At 44.5% G+C, this 17,549-nt stretch overlaps 1 protein-coding gene across 4 annotated transcripts in view; it reads left to right on the top strand.

The window, feature by feature from the left end:
* Nucleotides 1–17,549, top strand: part of tenm3 (teneurin transmembrane protein 3) — a 183,226-nt gene that overhangs the window by 75,638 nt on the left and 90,039 nt on the right. For all 4 annotated transcript variants that reach the window (XM_080881555.1, XM_080881557.1, XM_080881556.1 and 1 more), the window contains 3 exons: nt 7,208–7,327; nt 9,740–9,823; nt 10,585–10,709. In XM_080881555.1, coding sequence (XP_080737681.1) covers nt 7,208–7,327; nt 9,740–9,823; nt 10,585–10,709 — 329 coding nt within the window. The remainder of the gene's footprint in view (nt 1–7,207; nt 7,328–9,739; nt 9,824–10,584; nt 10,710–17,549) is intronic.

Below are 17,549 nucleotides of genomic sequence, written 5' to 3' on the forward strand. Positions count from 1 at the left end.
CATCAGGTACCGGCTGTACTCCTTGGATCCATTGTCAGACCCTATGCTGGTAGAGTCGGTCCTAGGTTCTTCCTGGTGAATGACTATTTCATGTGGCGAGAGCATGCAGGCAGCTCATTGATGCCCAGGTCCAGATCCCCTGAGAGGAGAACCCTCCCCACACCCAGGATGTCATCTGTCATCTCATTCGGAGCCCTTATGCTGCACATGGGGGCCACACAAATCACTGAGTACTATTTTGTGTTACAGTGCAGTTTTCGGCTGCCAAGTTGCATAATTTTGATTTTCAGCGTGAGTATCTGTAGTACAAGGGGCAAAACAGGCTTCTATAGCTCAGCCTGCAGGGCTCACCCTGTAGCTCTCCATAAGACTTCTCTGTGGGTTTCTTCTGGCTTAAAAACAGTTAGCCCTCACAGTGAAGTCACACACACACACACACACACACACACACACACACACACACACACACACACACACACACACACACACACACACACACACACACACACACACACAACAAGAAGATTGGTGATTTATATTTCTGTGCATTTTCATATTTCTGCGTCCCAGGTGCTATATGTTCTTTTTCCTTCTGTTTGGTTTTTATTAGAGATGCAGCATTGGTACATTACATTGTGCATTTCTATTTGTGTGCTATCCTTTTATTATATTTTCTCCTAACTTCCCTTTTTCTATTCTTCCTGTCAGTTTAGCCATTGTCAATTTTCAATTCAATTATATTCATATAGCGCCAAATCACAACAACAGTCACCTCAAGATGCTTTATATTGTCAGGTAGACTCTACAATAATACATGCAGAAGAAAACCCAACAATCATATGACCCCCTATGAGCAAGCACTTTGGCAACAGTGGGAAGGAAAAACTCCCTTTTAACAGGAAGAAACCTCCGGCAGAACCAGGCTCAGGGAGGGGCGGGGCCATCTGCTGTGATTGGTTGGGGTGAGAGAAGGAAGACAGGATAAAGACATGCTGTGGAAGAGAGACAGAGGTTAATAACAGATATGATTCAATGCAGAGAGGTCTGTTAACACATAGTGAGTGAAGAAGAAACACCCAGTGCATCATGGGAATCCCCGGCAGCCTATGTCTATTGCAGCACAACTAAGGGAGGATTCAGGGTCACCTGGTCCAGCCCTAACTATATGCTTTAGCAAAAAGGAAAGTTTGAAGCCTAATCTTAAAAGTAGAGATAGTGTCTGTCTCCTGTATCCAAACTGGAAGCTGGTTCCACAGAAGAGGGGCCTGAAAACTGAAGGCTCTGCCTCCCATTCTACTTTTAAATACTCTAGGAACAACAAGTAGGCCTGCAGAGCGAGAGCGAAGTGCTCTAATAGGGTGATATGGTACTACAAGGTCATTAAGATAAGATGGGGCCTGATTATTTAAGACCTTGTATGTGAGGAGCAGGATTTTGAATTCTGGATTTAACAGGGAGCCAATGAAGGGAAGCCAATATATTATTACATTGTCTTATTATATGACATTATATTATACATATAATGTAGTGACTGGAAGAACACTGATAGAAATCAATCAATAAACAGATAAAAGAAAAAGAGGAGCCTCTAGATTCATAAAATCTTGGAAAAGCAAAATGTTTTTGGCACAACTGTGCATCCACTGTGGGTGGGCTGAACTGGGCTCAGAGTGAAGCCCTGGTCTGCTTTGGGGTAGTCAGTCTTCTTCATGCTGCAGACTTTTCCACAATGAAGTTTCTATTGCACTCTTCTCATTATGTTGTCAGTTCCACAAAGGTAATATAAAATATCTAAATAATATGAAATATTTGGTAGCAGAAAGCTGCTGACACCATGTGATGGATGAATGTATAGTTTTTAGATTGAATCTACCTTTAAATCCACAAGATTGTTCTACTGGTTTTTCGCTCTCGCATGATCGTTGCCCTCGCCATTATCCTCTTACCTTATGACTCACACAGACGCCGACACATGCACATTCAGGCTGCTGTTGATTAGCCAGCACTCTCCCATGACCCTTTGCTCATGGCTCACTATGAGGGGTTGTGGGTAACAGGCTAGCACAGCAGGGCTCTAATTTAATGAGGCAGATGGTTGTCTATGTGTGTGCAGAATAACTGCATTAGTGTGTGTTGAGCGTCGTAGGAGGATCCACAGCAGGGGTTTCTCTCAATAAATGTTGCCATGTTAAATCAGTAATTGGTCCTTGACACAACTCACTGTAATATGTATTACAGTGAGAGTGCAGAAATCAGATATTCACGAATTCTTTTAAGTTCCAGACAGTAGAGACATTATAGAGGTGGAGCTTTGCTATTAGAACAATGTCATGTGTCACAATAATGTTGATCCTAGAAAAAAATAGCTCTGGAAAAAAAAATTGGCTTAAGATTGTCACACAGGATATATCAACAGATTATATTAGTTGTTAACCTTTCTGTTTTTAAAGCAGCTACCTGTATTTTGTGATGAAGGTGTTGTTCAGCCTAAGGAGCTTGGAAAGAAAATCGTCTGAACTTCTGTAAGTTTTCTTGAAGGCGTTTCATCCCAGAAGGTTCTTCAGTTCTAAGAGCAATTGGCTGCGAGTCCCAGATTTAAGCCCTATGGGAGTGTCCGAAAGAGGGACATGGACCCCCTATTGATCCTCTAACTCACTAAATATATGAAGTGTTAAATGTGATATGTAGTCTGAAGCAGTGATGTGGTGGCTGTAGCTCAGAAGGTAGAACAATCTGCCAGTTAGTGGTTTAGTCTTTACCTGGTCCTGTGTGAGAGTTAAAGTGTCCTTGGACATACTGAAGCTCAAAGTTGTTGTTTGTTGGTGAGCTTGACAGACACAAAGTGCTGTTTAAGTTTGAATAAATGTGGCTTGTAAAAACAACTGCTCTGAATGTGCAATGAGACTAGAAGTGAAATAAATAATGAAAAAGATGCTAATGATACAATTGTTATAACATTATTGTATTTACATTATTGTGTCATAACAAATTATCCAATCAAGCTATTTAGGAGAAAACACAAACATCAAGATAAGCTGTGGATGTCAAAGTGCTTAGAAAACACAGGAAAAGACTGTTTTTACAAGGTATCACAAGTGTGATAGTGTTTTATGTGTGTCTAGATTATGAACACTAATTGGTAAATTATTAACTAGTATTAAAAAGAGTAGATGAATTCGTCGTTCTCCATTTGGAGCATGTAGATAGAGTTATTGATGGGAACTTAATGTTTGTTTGTGTGTTTTATAACTTCTGCTTTCTTTTTTATTTTTAAATGTATTTTGTTTTTCATTTTATTTATATTTGTTCAAAATAAAGCTGTCAATCAAAAATGTGAAGTGTTTTATAAATAGCACTCCATGTTCATGTGCATCATACTTATTGGAGATGAAAAGATAACTGCGATACTGTAAAAACAGTTTATGTGCCTGGCTGAGTGTGGGTTTCCTTTCAGACAGACATCTGATTATCTATGGGCTTGATGATAGAAAAAGTATTTTGATCTGGATCAAATTAATCCCGCACTACAGATTTCCTCAGATACATAACAAATTTACAACTTTTTTATGTCTATAATTAAATCTAGAAGTCATCTTTACAGACTTTTGTTGAATTGAAAAACTGTTGCCTGTGTACTAGGATGTTTTGAATTGTTTGGCAAGTCCAACACAATGAGATGGCCAACAAGACAACGGTTACAGGTAAAGGAACCCTGAGACAGATGGAATAAAACAAAAAACTATCTGTATTTTAAAAATGAGGAAGAAAACACAAAATCCAAATAACAAAATGTTTCATAAGGGGAGAAAAAATAGCTTCAGCTAATAAATGCAAGGCACTGGGGGTAAATAAACTACCAAAATAAAACAGGAGCTAAATAACCATTAACAGGGAAAGGCATAAAATTATATAACAGAGGGGGAAAGACGCAGGAGGACTAAACCCTCTGAAACAAACAGAAACTGGAACAATGAAATAAAAGATGAAAATACAGGGCTAAGAAAAAGTGTTTGTCCCCGTCCTCAAAGAACCCAGAACAACATCAAAGTACCAGAACAACATCAAAGAACCCAGAACAACATCAAAGAACCCAGAACAACATCAAAGTACCCAGACCAACATCAAAGAACCCAGACCAACATCAAAGTACCAGAACAACATCAAAGTACCCAGACCAACATCAAAGAACCCAGAACAACTTCAAAGTACCGAGACCAACATCAAAGAACCCAGAACAACATCAAAGTACCAGAACAACATCAAAGTACCCAGACCAACATCAAAGAACCCAGACCAACATCAAAGTACCAGAACAACATCAAAGTACCCAGACCAACATCAAAGAACCCAGACCAACATCAGAGAACCCAGAACAACATCAAAGAACCCAGACCAACATCAAAGTACCAGAACAACATCAAAGAACCCAGACCAACATCAAAGTACCAGAACAACATCAAAGAACCCAGACCAACATCAAAGAACCCAGAACAACTTCAAAGTACCGAGACCAACATCAAAGAACCCAGAACAACATCAAAGAACCCAGACCAACATCAAAGTACCAGAACAACATCAAAGAACCCAGACCAACATCAAAGAACCCAGAACAACATCAAAGTACCAGAACAACATCAAAGTACCCAGAACAACCTCAAAGAACCCAGAATAACATCAAAGTACCCAGAACAACATCAAAGTACCCAGAATAACATCAAAGAACCCAGAACAACATCAAAGAACCCAGACCAACATCAAAGTACCCAGAACAACCTCAAAGTACCCAGACCAACATCAAAGAACCCAGACCAACATCAAAGTACCCAGAACAACCTCAAAGAACCCAGAACAACCTCAAAGAACCCAGACCAACATCAAAGTACCCAGACCAACATCAAAGTACCCAGAACAACATCAAAGAACCCAGAACAACATCAAAGTACCCAGAACAACATCAAAGAACCCAGACCAACATCAAAGAACCCAGACCAACATCAAAGTACCCAGAACAACCTCAAAGAACCCAGACCAACATCAAAGAACCCAGACCAACATCAAAGTACCCAGACCAACATCAAAGAACCCAGACCAACATCAAAGTACCCAGAACAACCTCAAAGAACCCAGAACAACATCAAAGAACCCAGACCAACATCAAAGTACCCAGACCAACATCAAAGAACCCAGACCAACATCAAAGTACCCAGACCAACATCAAAGAACCCAGACCAACATCAAAGTACCCAGAACAACCTCAAAGAACCCAGACCAACATCAAAGTACCAGAACAACATCAAAGTACCCAGAACAACCTCAAAGAACCCAGAATAACATCAAAGTACCCAGAACAACATCAAAGTACCCAGAATAACATCAAAGAACCCAGAACAACATCAAAGAACCCAGACCAACATCAAAGTACCCAGAACAACCTCAAAGAACCCAGACCAACCTCAAAGAACCCAGACCAACATCAAAGTACCCAGAACAACCTCAAAGAACCCAGACCAACCTCAAAGAACCCAGAACAACATCAAAGAACCCAGAACAACCTCAAAGAACCCAGAATAACATCAAAGAACCCAGAACAACATCAAAGTACCCAGACCAACATCAAAGAACCCAGACCAACATCAAAGAACCCAGAACAACTTCAAAGTACCGAGACCAACATCAAAGAACCCAGAACAACATCAAAGAACCCAGACCAACATCAAAGTACCCAGACCAACATCAAAGTACCCAGAACAACATCAAAGAACCCAGACCAACATCAAAGTACCCAGAACAACCTCAAAGAACCCAGAACAACATCAAAGAACCCAGACCAACATCAAAGAACCCAGAACAACATCAAAGAACCCAGACCAACATCAAAGTACCCAGAACAACCTCAAAGAACCCAGAACAACATCAAAGAACCCAGACCAACATCAAAGTACCCAGAACAACATCAAAGAACCCAGACCGACATCAAAGTACCCAGAACAACCTCAAAGAACCCAGACCAACATCAAAGTACCCAGAACAACCTCAAAGAACCCAGAACAACATCAAAGAACCCAGACCAACATCAAAGAACCCAGAACAACATCAAAGTACCCAGAACAACATCAAAGAACCCAGAACAACCTCAAAGAACCCAGAATAACATCAAAGAACCCAGAACAACCTCAAAGAACCCAGAACAACCTCAAAGAACCCAGAATAACATCAAAGAACCCAGACCAACATCAAAGAACCCAGACCAACATCAAAGTACCCAGAACAACATCAAAGTACCCAGAATAACATCAAAGAACCGTGGCTCTCACTTGCCTCAGATAAGATATTGTTCATGATTCAAGGTTGAGATAAAGACTGGCAGAGTTCCAAAGAACAAACCTCTGCTGACTAAAGGAACACACAGACGTGTTCATGATCCACAAGACTTTTTGGAAACTATTCTGTGGAATTATGGCATAATATTTAAACATTTTGAAAGGTTTGCATCCTGTTACATGTGGTGCAAAATGAACAGCATTCCATAAAAAGGTCAAATATGGTGGTCGTAGTATGATGGGCTGCTGTTGCTTTGCTGCTTCAGGATCTGGATGACCTGGCGTGACCTTAAACAGGCTGTTCTCATAACCCTCCAATTTTATAGAAAGACGACATGGACAACATTCCTCCGCGGGGATGTTGAAATCCATATCGCAAACACTTACTCTTCTCGCTGCCAGCAGCACAACTTATTATTGGGCAATTCTTTTTTCACACAGGGTCCATTGTTTTTCACTTAATAAATCTGATTTTCATTTAAAACTGCATGTTCAGTGTTAGTCAGGTTTGTTGTGATCTGAAACATGTGACACGCTTGCTCATTTTGTTTCAACATAATTCTGAGGCTCCTTGTCCTGTAGGAGTGAACAACAGTTTGAGCTGAGATCTGTGATGAGCTGTGTGGTTGTGGATGTTTCTGTAGCTGGTGGATACTCGTTTCACTTTTTATCCTACTTATTTCTCAACTGAGATGTAGCAGGAGATGAGCTTGATGTCTAAAGTTGTCTGATGCTTTAACACAAACACACACCTGATGCTTGTTTATGTGTGTGTGTGGAGGTGAGCGAATGGTTAGACTGGTGTTCGCTTGCATATTTGAGTGTCTAATAGATTACTGCTGAACACTAAACATTTTGCCCCCCTGTTCGTCTGCTCCTCTTTGCAGCCATGCACCTGTTTGGTCTAAACTGGCAGCTTCAGGAGAGTGAGGGATACGGAGCCTTTGAAAATGGAGGTGGAGGAAGAGACACAACACCCAACACATTTATAGTGTCTACAGACAACAGTGAGTCCCTGCTTAAAGAATTTTTCCTTCCCTTTCTTTTGACATTAAAAACAATAAAAGCTGTGGAAAAGAGCTGGACGCAGGAGCCCAGGATAGCCTTCAGAGTTTACCACATATTATAATCTGCCACTCACTCTCAGAGGTCAGGGTTTCTCTCCAGCCCTTTTCAGAGTCTGATGTTTGATATCACTTTGATGCTTGGCAGGCACACACACACACACACACACACACACACACACACTGAGTTGGACTTGAACAACACCCTTAACTGGCTTTTTGAAGATGGAGATGTAGTGACCCTGCTCTGAGTCCCTCTGGACTCGAGGCAGAAGACAGGAAATGGACAGTACAACTCAAAGCAACCAGATACAAACCAAACAGATTTTCACATCAATAACATGCTTTGTTTTTAAGTTATGCAGTCTGAAAACTTATTTTGAAGGCAGTGACTAACAGCATTGCAAAGAAACCAGAGAAGTATTGTAAAAGAAAAATGAGTGTAACAGGTAACAGAGATGTAGGACAAAAGCCACGGCTGCTGACCTCACCCTGCCAGTCACGCTTTTGTTAAATGTGCAGCTTTTCTGTTCTGTGGTTATTCTCTCTCTTTGTCTGCCTGTCAGACTCTTTTAGTTTCATGTCTTCATTTTCTCAGCTTTTCTTGCCTTTTTTTCTCAATTCGTTCTTTTCTTTTTCTCGCTGCTCATCCCTTCTGTTCACACCACAAAGCAGTGCTGAATAAAACTTAAAATGAGCGAGATAACAGCAGCACACACCGACTGTTGGAGGATGTTTACTGAAAGCTGTGAGGGCTCTGAAATCGTTGTTTGGAAACAGAGAAAGACTATAAATGTTTCCTTTCTGCTGGAAAAAGTTTGCTCCCAAACTTTAAACTTACAACAGTTTAAATATGTGCAGGGATATGAGTCGAAAACAAGTCACAGATAATGTTAAAGAAAAGAAAGAAAGAGTTAAACAGGTTTAAACGATTTAGGCAAAGAATGAGTTAAATGGCAGTGTTGGAAAGCAGATCTCCACTCCTGTGTGTTAGCTGTTATACACAGGAAGAGTGAGGAGAACTACAGAAACGTCAGGGGTGGGAGTCTTTCTCACATAAGAAATAATAGTTTGCGTCTTTGAGTTGAACACTTGTGTTATATGCAGCATGTCATATCAGCTAATGCATAGCACAGGTAAATATTCACACTCTGCTGACACACCTGAGCCAGTGCTGGTGAACACACTCTAGCTCTACTCTCTGCAAACTACACTGCAGCTAAAGAAACACAAACAGGTGTGTGTGCCATGATTCCTTTGTGTGAAGGAACCTTTTCTCAGTATCAGTTAGTGTTAGTGTCACAGTCCACGACTGACACATTCAAGGACATTCAGTAAATCACATTGTTGCAGGTTTAAGGGCGTCTTTGCTTTAACAGTGTGGCAGTTCTGAACACAATAACATTAATAACACAACAGCCAAGTTAACTCATAATCCCGTCCATTGCAGTATAATACATTCTGTCAACGTTTAGTAAGGTGTAGATTCTATAAAACATGCATCATTGACGTTTGTCCTTGTTGTTATGGCCCTCCCAGTCTTTTCTTTAATGGTTTGTGTGGTAGGTGTTCCAGGTTAACTGGTTTTTACTTTAACTGGTTAGATTTTTCTACAAATTCCACTTTCATTGTTCCAGATGTTATACCTGCAGATTATTCTTTACCCTCTTAAAAGCATGACATACACTGGAGTTTCTGTGTGAGGTATGGGGTACAGGTCAGGAGGAAGAACATGTCATCTACTAATCAAAGCAGTGGTGGTGGTTCAACTCCTGGCTGCTCGAGTCTGTGTGCCAAACATCCTTGAGCAACATATTAACCCCAAGTTGCTCTTTGTTGCGTTTCCTGTAGGCTGAATGTTGGATAGAAAGCACAGAAAAACATAGCAAAAGTGAATGAGGCAGGTTGTATAAAGCATCCAAGGTGCTTATACAACCTGCTCTGCAAGAGTAGAAAAGAACCAGCCCAGTTACCATTTACATATATAACTGTTAACCACAGGGATCAGCCACGTAAGCGTGCCGACACTTTCTGAGGTTCAGCTTTTGTTTTCTTTCGTGACTTTGCACTCACTCAAAAGAAAACCTTAATTAACCTGTAAGAAATCTCTGAGTGTTATTATATGTTCACTTACTTACTGTTTTCAACTGACCAAACATAATCATTTCTTCTGCAGTGAATTTTCTGTAGTGAAGTACCACAACCAATGTAACCTGTCTCCAGTGTCTGTTAGCTCTCTAACAAGCACTGGTATTATCTCCGATGTCGATGATGGACAGTGTTCTTCCTACGTAGCCATGATGGTGGCTTTTAGAGCATCTCATGGATTCAGTTTGATGTGTTTTCCTTCTGCAGGTAAGATGCTTTTTCTAGAGAACAACACCATAGACACAGGAGAGGTGGATGTGGGGAGACGAGCCATACAAGATATACCTGCAGGTGAGCTGTGTACACAAATGCACCTGTGTCGGGATCTGCTGTGATTAATACTCTGTAAACTCAGTGTAACATTTCCAACACCCCACACCAGTTTGTAGGATTGTTACGTCGTGTAGTGGAATCTTTCTGTGTTTCACCTCCATGTTTCTGTTAATCAGTTATATCAGTGATGGCAGAGATTCTAACAATTCAGTGGAGTGTGTTACTTAAATCTACTACAAAGAGGAACGTAATCATATTATAATAACTATACTTGCAAACAAGGCAGCACAGTGGCGATTACACACAGCAACAAGGTCCTGAGTTCAATACCCCCACCTGCCCGGGGCCTTTGCGTGGGTTCTCTGGCTTCACAGTCCAAAGACTTTCATTATCTAAATTGTGAGGATGGAGTTATAAATATTCCACATGTGAGGAACTCTGCATCTGTAGCACTGTGAATGAAATCACTAGTTTTGTTTACTGGTTTTCACTTCTGACATTATTTTCGAGTGTGTCACAGTAATAAGCCTTAAAGGTTAAACGGCTTTCTTGAAATGAATTCCTTTGCCACATATTTATGAATAAGACGCAGTAGTAACTTGTTGTGCTACAACACCACACGCAGTTGCAGGAAACAGAAGTCGATGGGAAATGAATAACAAATCACACTGTTTTTATAAAGACAATTAACACTGAGAAGGCGGCATTTCTGAAAGTCAGTTAGGGAGTGTTAATATTTAAATCACTGACGTTAATGTTGTTCTGTTTCTTTATTCAAGGTGTGTTTTGGAGGTCCCAGCTGTATATCGACCAACCACAGTTCCTGAAATTCAACATTTCCGTCCAGAGAGATGCTCTTGTTGGTGTGTATGGACGCAAAGGCCTACCACCTTCACATACACAGGTAACACGGGAATGCAAATGTTACCAGGACTACTTTAGAACTACTGCACCAACATATTGGAGAGTGGAAAAAGTGCATGAAGTGATATTTTCACCATTTGAAGTACTAATGAAGTAATGTCTAGCTTTAATCATTGTCGTGCGATGACATAGGTTCAAGTTTTTGCCATTTGGCAGTCAGCATTGACTTTTAAGAGACTGCTAATATATCCTCTGTGCCTCTGTGTCCATCCTTTCATTGTTAATAACATTCAGGGCTCTAGAGTGCGACCAAATATTTCAATGGTGCGACTAAAAAAAAAAAATTGGTAGCAGCAGTGCAACCAGCTGTTCCAGTAAAAAAAAAAAAAAGTCTCTGAAAGTCCGTGTGGTCAACAACTGACACACATCATGCCCCTGTCGTGTGTCCCAATCAGACATAGTCGTGGGGCGACCGTGGCTCAGGGGGTTGGGAAGCGTATCTGTAACCGGAAGGTCGCCGGTTCGATCCCCAGGCTCTCTTTCCTGGTCGTTGTGTCCTTGGGCAAGACACTTTACCCTACCGCCTACTGGTGTTGGCCAGAGGGGCCGATGGCATGATATGGCAGCCTCGCTTCTGTCAGTCTGCCCCAGGGCAGCTGTGGCTACAACCGTAGCTGCCTGCACCAGTGTGTGAATGTGAGAGTGAATGAATAGTGGCATTGTAAAGCGCTTTGGGTGCCTTGAAAAGCGCTATATAAATCCAATCCATTATTATTATTATAGTCATGGGCGGGACCTCTATGATATGAGAGAGAGGTGAGTAGCTTGAAAAAAGGGATATCGATTCATTAAATCCTGAATCGACTTTTAAATATAAACTTATTTTGCCAGAAACGCCAGAATCTCAGGTTAAAGCTCACAAAACTATTTCAACAACCATCATGAGAGCAGGTAACGGACTCCACACAAAGACGTAAACACAGAGCGGACCTCCATGCATCAGAATCAGCTTTCTGTTTCGCGGCTTTCTCACCCGACGGCCCGTACACGGACACGCCGTCGGGGCTGAAAGCCGACAGCTCGCTGACTCTGATGCGTCCGGTCCGCGCTTTGTGTTTACGGCTTTTTTGCGCGAGATTCTGATGCTGCAGGTTTTGTCTCTTTCCAACCAAAATTCACTGAACCAGCAGCAAAAGAAGATCCAAACTACGCTTCACATAAACCTCGTCATGAATTCCCTCTGACTTCTGCTGTTTTGCACTTCATGCACAGCTCTCTCTCTCTCTCTCTCTCTCTGTACTTCCCGTCTCAGATCTCTGTTTTCGGCATCATTCATGTACTTATTACCCATCAGTCTACCGTTGTTTTAAAATGATGCAAAATTGCAGAATAGTTTTAAGTTTATCTGCAATAAAAAGCCAGGCCAGGAAAGTCTCCTTCATGTTTTTTTCTCTTTTATCCTCAGTTACTTTGACACAAACGCATCTGCTGTGATGTTCACACCTCTGATGAAGTCTCATGTGTATCAGTACTGATAAATGATCAGAATTATAATATTTCTGACTGTCTGAGGCAAAATTGAATCGAATCAGGACCTTGTGAATCGGGGTCGAATGGATTGTAGAAATCAGTGATGATACCCAGCCCTAGTGAGCCGTAGTGAGCAGCCTAGGCCTGACAGAAGTGGCTGCGATAGCACTGCCCAAGTGGCTCCTCCCCCAAACAGGCCGTCAGAGGAGCCGATGTGATGATTGAGTTTAACATTGTCTGCAATATTGCCAAAGAGTGCCAACGCACTTTAAGCACAAGCACCCATTCAGTAACTTATCTTTCTTCTAGAAATGCACTCCAAATAAAGAACTTTGTGTTGACAAGATTGTTAGTAAATCATTTACAAATCAATTTTGTCTGCATAGACAGCAATTTCCCCCAAAAGTGCACATGTAGAACTGCTGTGTTAAGCGATGTGGTTGAAAACTTTGGGTGCGCCTAAGAAAAAAAGTTAGGCATAGCAGTGCAACCGTGGCAACAAGTTAGTGTAGTGCCCTGACATTATTTTCCAGCATCTGCGTGACTCATTTGTAAAAAACAAAAACAAAGCAACATTTTTTGAACAAAACAAAACAAAGTTTGGCTGAATGTTTTCGGTATTGCTGCGTCTCTGGTCTTTCTGAAGCTCTTTCACAGTTGCTGCTTCTTTGCTCATTTTTCCAGTGAATTTTCCTCTATTGGTCAAACGTATCTAAAGTCAGAGAAGGAAGCTGACTCAATGGGATGTGACCTTAAGTAAGTTTTAGCCCACTAAAGACTATTACTAATTATTAATTAATAAGTAATCATCTGGGAAAGGATAAGGAACTCATTTAGACAACAGATTACCTTCAAGAGAGAGTGACCTAACTCACCACTGAAGGCCTCAGGGGAGCAGAACGACGGAGAGGAAGTGTCAGAGCAGGTTCAGAGCTCGGGGACCAGGTTCGGCAGCCTTGGTGTTAGGGTTTGAATCATGGCGTATATCTCATTGGTGAATTTTCAGAAGAGAAGATAATCTGTTTATGTTGACCTAAAACATTATCCTGACATGGAACATGCAGAGTCTGTACATAACCAGATTGTTCTGTTATGTTGGCTGAACTCCAGTAAAGGCCTGACACAGGACCTGAGAGCTGCATCTGGCCCTTCAGCTGATCATCGACTGTTCGCTGAAGCCTGATGGTGTCGATGGGATCTGGTTAGAATTGGAACCATTTGACTGGCAATGGCTTCATGTTTGAGGATGACAATGGTCCCAAACACACGGCCAGTGCAGTAAAAGCATACTCGGATAGAAAAAACACACAATGGAAAGCTTGCAGTACTGGACTGGCTTCTCACAGTGTCAGCCTCAACATTATTGAAGTGCGATCATTCTGACAGAGAACAGAAAGAAAGGCAGCCGAGATCCAAAGACGGACCTTGGAATCTCCTTCAAGAAGCCTGGAGAATACTTCAATAAATGATGAGAAAATTACAGGTGGCACATATCATGTGGCTGTTTCTGTTTATGCTCGGTCATGTCTGAAAGGGACTGAGAGGAACCTTCATTTATAATGTAAATATAGATGAAAGGGCATCTGTCAAAAGGTTAGAAGCTATGTTATGCATTCAGCATACAGAGCTGACTCATTTAATTGTGGTGTATGTGTGCAATAGTTGCCATGGTAATGTAGGTCATGACCCTGGGATGAGATTTTGTAGGCAAAGGACGACATGATATGTTTCCAACTGAGACGATATTGATGTTTTTATCTTTACGCCTGAAAATGAAACCTCACTGAACCAGTGGCTGCAGCTGATATCTGTTCACTACTATAACATTTAGGACAGTTTGTCGTCGTCCCTAGTTCGTCTGACTTTTCTACTTTCAACAAATTTCCGAAATGCTCAGAAAAGCGCATCAAATCAACACAGGAACGACGGCGCCGTCCTAGTGGCAGCCTAAGGCAGCTGCTCTCCGACTCTCTGATTCTGATTCAAGTTATAAATATTTCACAGGCAACTTTGCAAGTGAGTGAAGTGCTTCGTAAATCTTAGTCCAAAATGAATATAAGCTTCTTCACTAAACTATTCCTTTAATGACGACATCTCTGTGTTCTGTCAGAGGACTAATCCACGCAGTCACACAGCTCAGTGTTAGCACTTTAGATGACTTTGCTTCCTGTAAAAGGGAGTTTTCCCCTTTCACTCATTGTTTTCTCTATTACTGTTGTTGTGAAATGGTCCATTACACACAGAGCGAATTTCATAGACGTCTGTTATGTCATGTGAATACTCAGAGTTTAATTGGTGATATATTTAAGATTCACCTAAGACCATGTGACAGCATCGTGGCCGGTTTAGCTCAGTGGGCTGTGTGGCTGAGAGCGGCTGGCCAGGGTTCGAGGCTGACCTCTGTCCTTTCTGCATGTGTTTTATTTAAAGAGACAGTGCAGTCTAACATAGTCCAAGTGCAAAACATGAAACTTGTCATGGTCCTGCGGCCATGACTCAGTGACTTTATGTTTATGTTCTTTATTGTTATTACTTTCATTATTATTCATGGCTGTTTTGGGATGGTTTGTGTTTGGGATTTTAGACACTGGGTTCTGGGTTTGTGCTCCCTCTGTTGGTCCCTGGTGTTAGTGTTCCCCTGTCTCGTCAGGTTAATCAGGTCCAGCTGTTTCCCCCACCTGTGTGTGATTTCCCAGTGTCTCTTTGTGTACTTATAGTGTGTGATTTCCTCTGCTCCTCGTCGCGTCGTCTGTGTTCATACCTGGTGTAATCCCCTGCGTGCTCTCCCTGCTGTTCTCCCTTCATGCTCAGGTTTGCTATTTCTTTGTGTAGTTTCTCCCAGTTAGTTCATCCTTAGTTCTGTTTTACCATCCCCACTTTATATTGGATATTATCAATAAATCACCCTCACACCTGAATAAGTGCTGCGTTTTGAGTCCTCCTTCCGCTCTCCACACGGCCGCTGCCCCGGACCGTGACAGTACGACGCGACCACAACATGGACCCAGCAGCGCTTAACCCGTCCAGGGAGCTACGGGAGACGCTCATCGATGCCACACAGGAGCTTATTGACCTGTGGCTGGAAAACCCGGGCGGGGAGTCCCAGCGCGCTATAGAGAGGCGGCTACAGCGTCTGGTGACCGGTCTCCCATGGCTTCTAGGCTCGCTATGTCCGTGGGAGCGGGAGTTTCTCCTTTTGGACCTTGGACTACACCCCCCGTCTGCATTCACTTTCGAGCAGCCCGATGCGGTGAGTCAGCGGGATGCATTGCTTTCCCCAGTTTCCGGGACTTTGTTTTCTGGGGCTATTCAGAGCGGGATGGGAGACTGTACGGATCGCTTACCTACCTTCGTGGTAACGGATCCTTCCCAAGTGGGCGTGTACAAACCCGCTGCAAAACTGACAGACTGTGTCTCTGCCGCTCCTTCTGAGCCAGGACTTTATTGCCATTCTCCGGCTCAGTTCTGTGTCCAGCCACAGGCTTCCCAGTCTGTAGCTCAACCATTAGCCTCCCTTAAGCCACAATTTTCACACTGTTTTTCCACCGCTGTTTCTGAGCAGGGAGACAAACTGTTTCACTACGGACCTGTTCCTCAAAAGCTGGCTACATTAGAGACTATTGCTCACTCCGGGGCTTCCCCAGAGGCTGGGTTACTGCCCTCAGCTTACTCTGGACCCCTGGAGGCCAAGATGCCAGCTGTGAACTGCACCGGGCTGTCACTGCCTGAGCAGGGTCAGTGCTCTGCGCAGCTGCAGCCCTCCTTATGTGTGCCGGAGGCCCACGTGCCTACTGGTTTTGTTTCATATGTGCCAGAGGCCTACGTGCCTACTGGTTTTGTTTCATGTGTGCCAGAGGCCCACGTGCCTACTGGTTTTGTTTCATGTGTGCCGGGGGCCCCGGTGCCCACTGGTTCTGCGGCTGTTTTCGCTGGGGGGCCCGAGGAGCCCGTCCAGCCTCCTGCTTCGCTAGCTGGGGGGCCCGAGGAGCCCGTCCAGCCTCGTGCCACACTGACTGCCACGTCGGCTGGGGGGCCCGAGGATCCCGTCCGGCCACCTGTGGCTGCTTCTCCACCTGTGGCTGCAGCGCCGCCTCCTGCAGTACCATCACCTGCAGCGCTACCACCTGCTACTGCCACGCCTCAGCCTGAAGCTTCAGCCTCGCCTGGTTCTGGTCCAGCTTCATCCTCACCTGGCCCAGCTTCAGCTTCAGCCTCGTCTGGTCCGGTTTCATCCACGCCTGGCCCGGTTTCATCCACGCCTCGTCCGGCTTCATCCTCGGCTTCATCCTCGCCTGATTCTGGTCCAGCCTCATCCTCACCTGGCCCAGCTTCAGCTACAGCGTCAGCTTCGCCTGGCCCAGCTTCAGCTACAGCTTCGTCCTCGCCCGGCCCGGCTTCAGCTACAGCTTCTTCATCGCCTGGTCCGGCTTCATCCTCGCCTGGCCCGGTTTCATCCACGCCTGGCCTGGTTTCATCCACGCCTGGCCCAGTTTCATCTCCAGCCTCATCCTCACCTGGCCCAGCTTCAGCTACAGCGTCAGCTTCGCCTGGCCCAGCTTCAGCTACAGCTTCGTCCTCGCCCGGCCCGGCTTCAGCTACAGCTTCTTCATCGCCTGGTCCGGCTTCATCCTCGCCTGGCCCGGTTTCATCCACGCCTGGCCCGGTTTCATCCACGCCTGGCCCAGTTTCATCTCCAGCTTCAGCCTCGCCTGGTCCGGCTTCAGCTTCTGCTTCAGCGTCGCCTGGTCCAGCCTTCGTGTCTGCATCTTCGTCTGGTCCAGCCTTCGTGTCTTCAGCATCCGCACCATCGCCTGCAGCAGCGTCTTCAGCATCTTCGCCTGCTGCGGCCCCGGCTTCCGTGCCTTCAGCCTCGCCTGGCCCAGCCTCGTTTGGGTCTGGAGCTAAACGGCCGTTTTCTAGACCGCTGGCTAGGCTACTGGCCGGGCGCCGTCGCCTGACTGGCCGCCGTTGCCTTCCGCACGGCCGGTCCCCGGACCGCCATCGCCTGAGCGGCCGCCGTTGCCTTCCGCACGGCCGGCCCCCGGACCGCCATCGCCTGAGCGGCCGCCGTTGCCTTCCGCACGGCCGGCCCCCGGACCGCCATCGCCTGAGCGGCCGCCGTTGCCTTCCGCACGGCCGGCCCCCGGACCCTCTTCGCCTGAGCGGCCGCCGTTGCCTTCCGCACGGCCGGCCCCCGGACCCTCTTCGCCTGAGCGGCTGCCGTTGCCTTCCGCACGGTCGGCCCCCTGAACTTTTTGCGCGCCGTCACGGCCTTCTTCGTGGCCGGCCGCCTGAACTGTGCTTCGGACTCTGCTCCCCTGTGAGTTTTGTGAACGTTTGTTTGGGACTC

This window comes from Rhamphochromis sp. 'chilingali', assembly GCF_963969265.1.
Source record: "Rhamphochromis sp. 'chilingali' genome assembly, chromosome: 4".
In the NCBI taxonomy this organism is placed as follows: Eukaryota; Metazoa; Chordata; class Actinopteri; order Cichliformes; family Cichlidae; genus Rhamphochromis; species Rhamphochromis sp. 'chilingali'.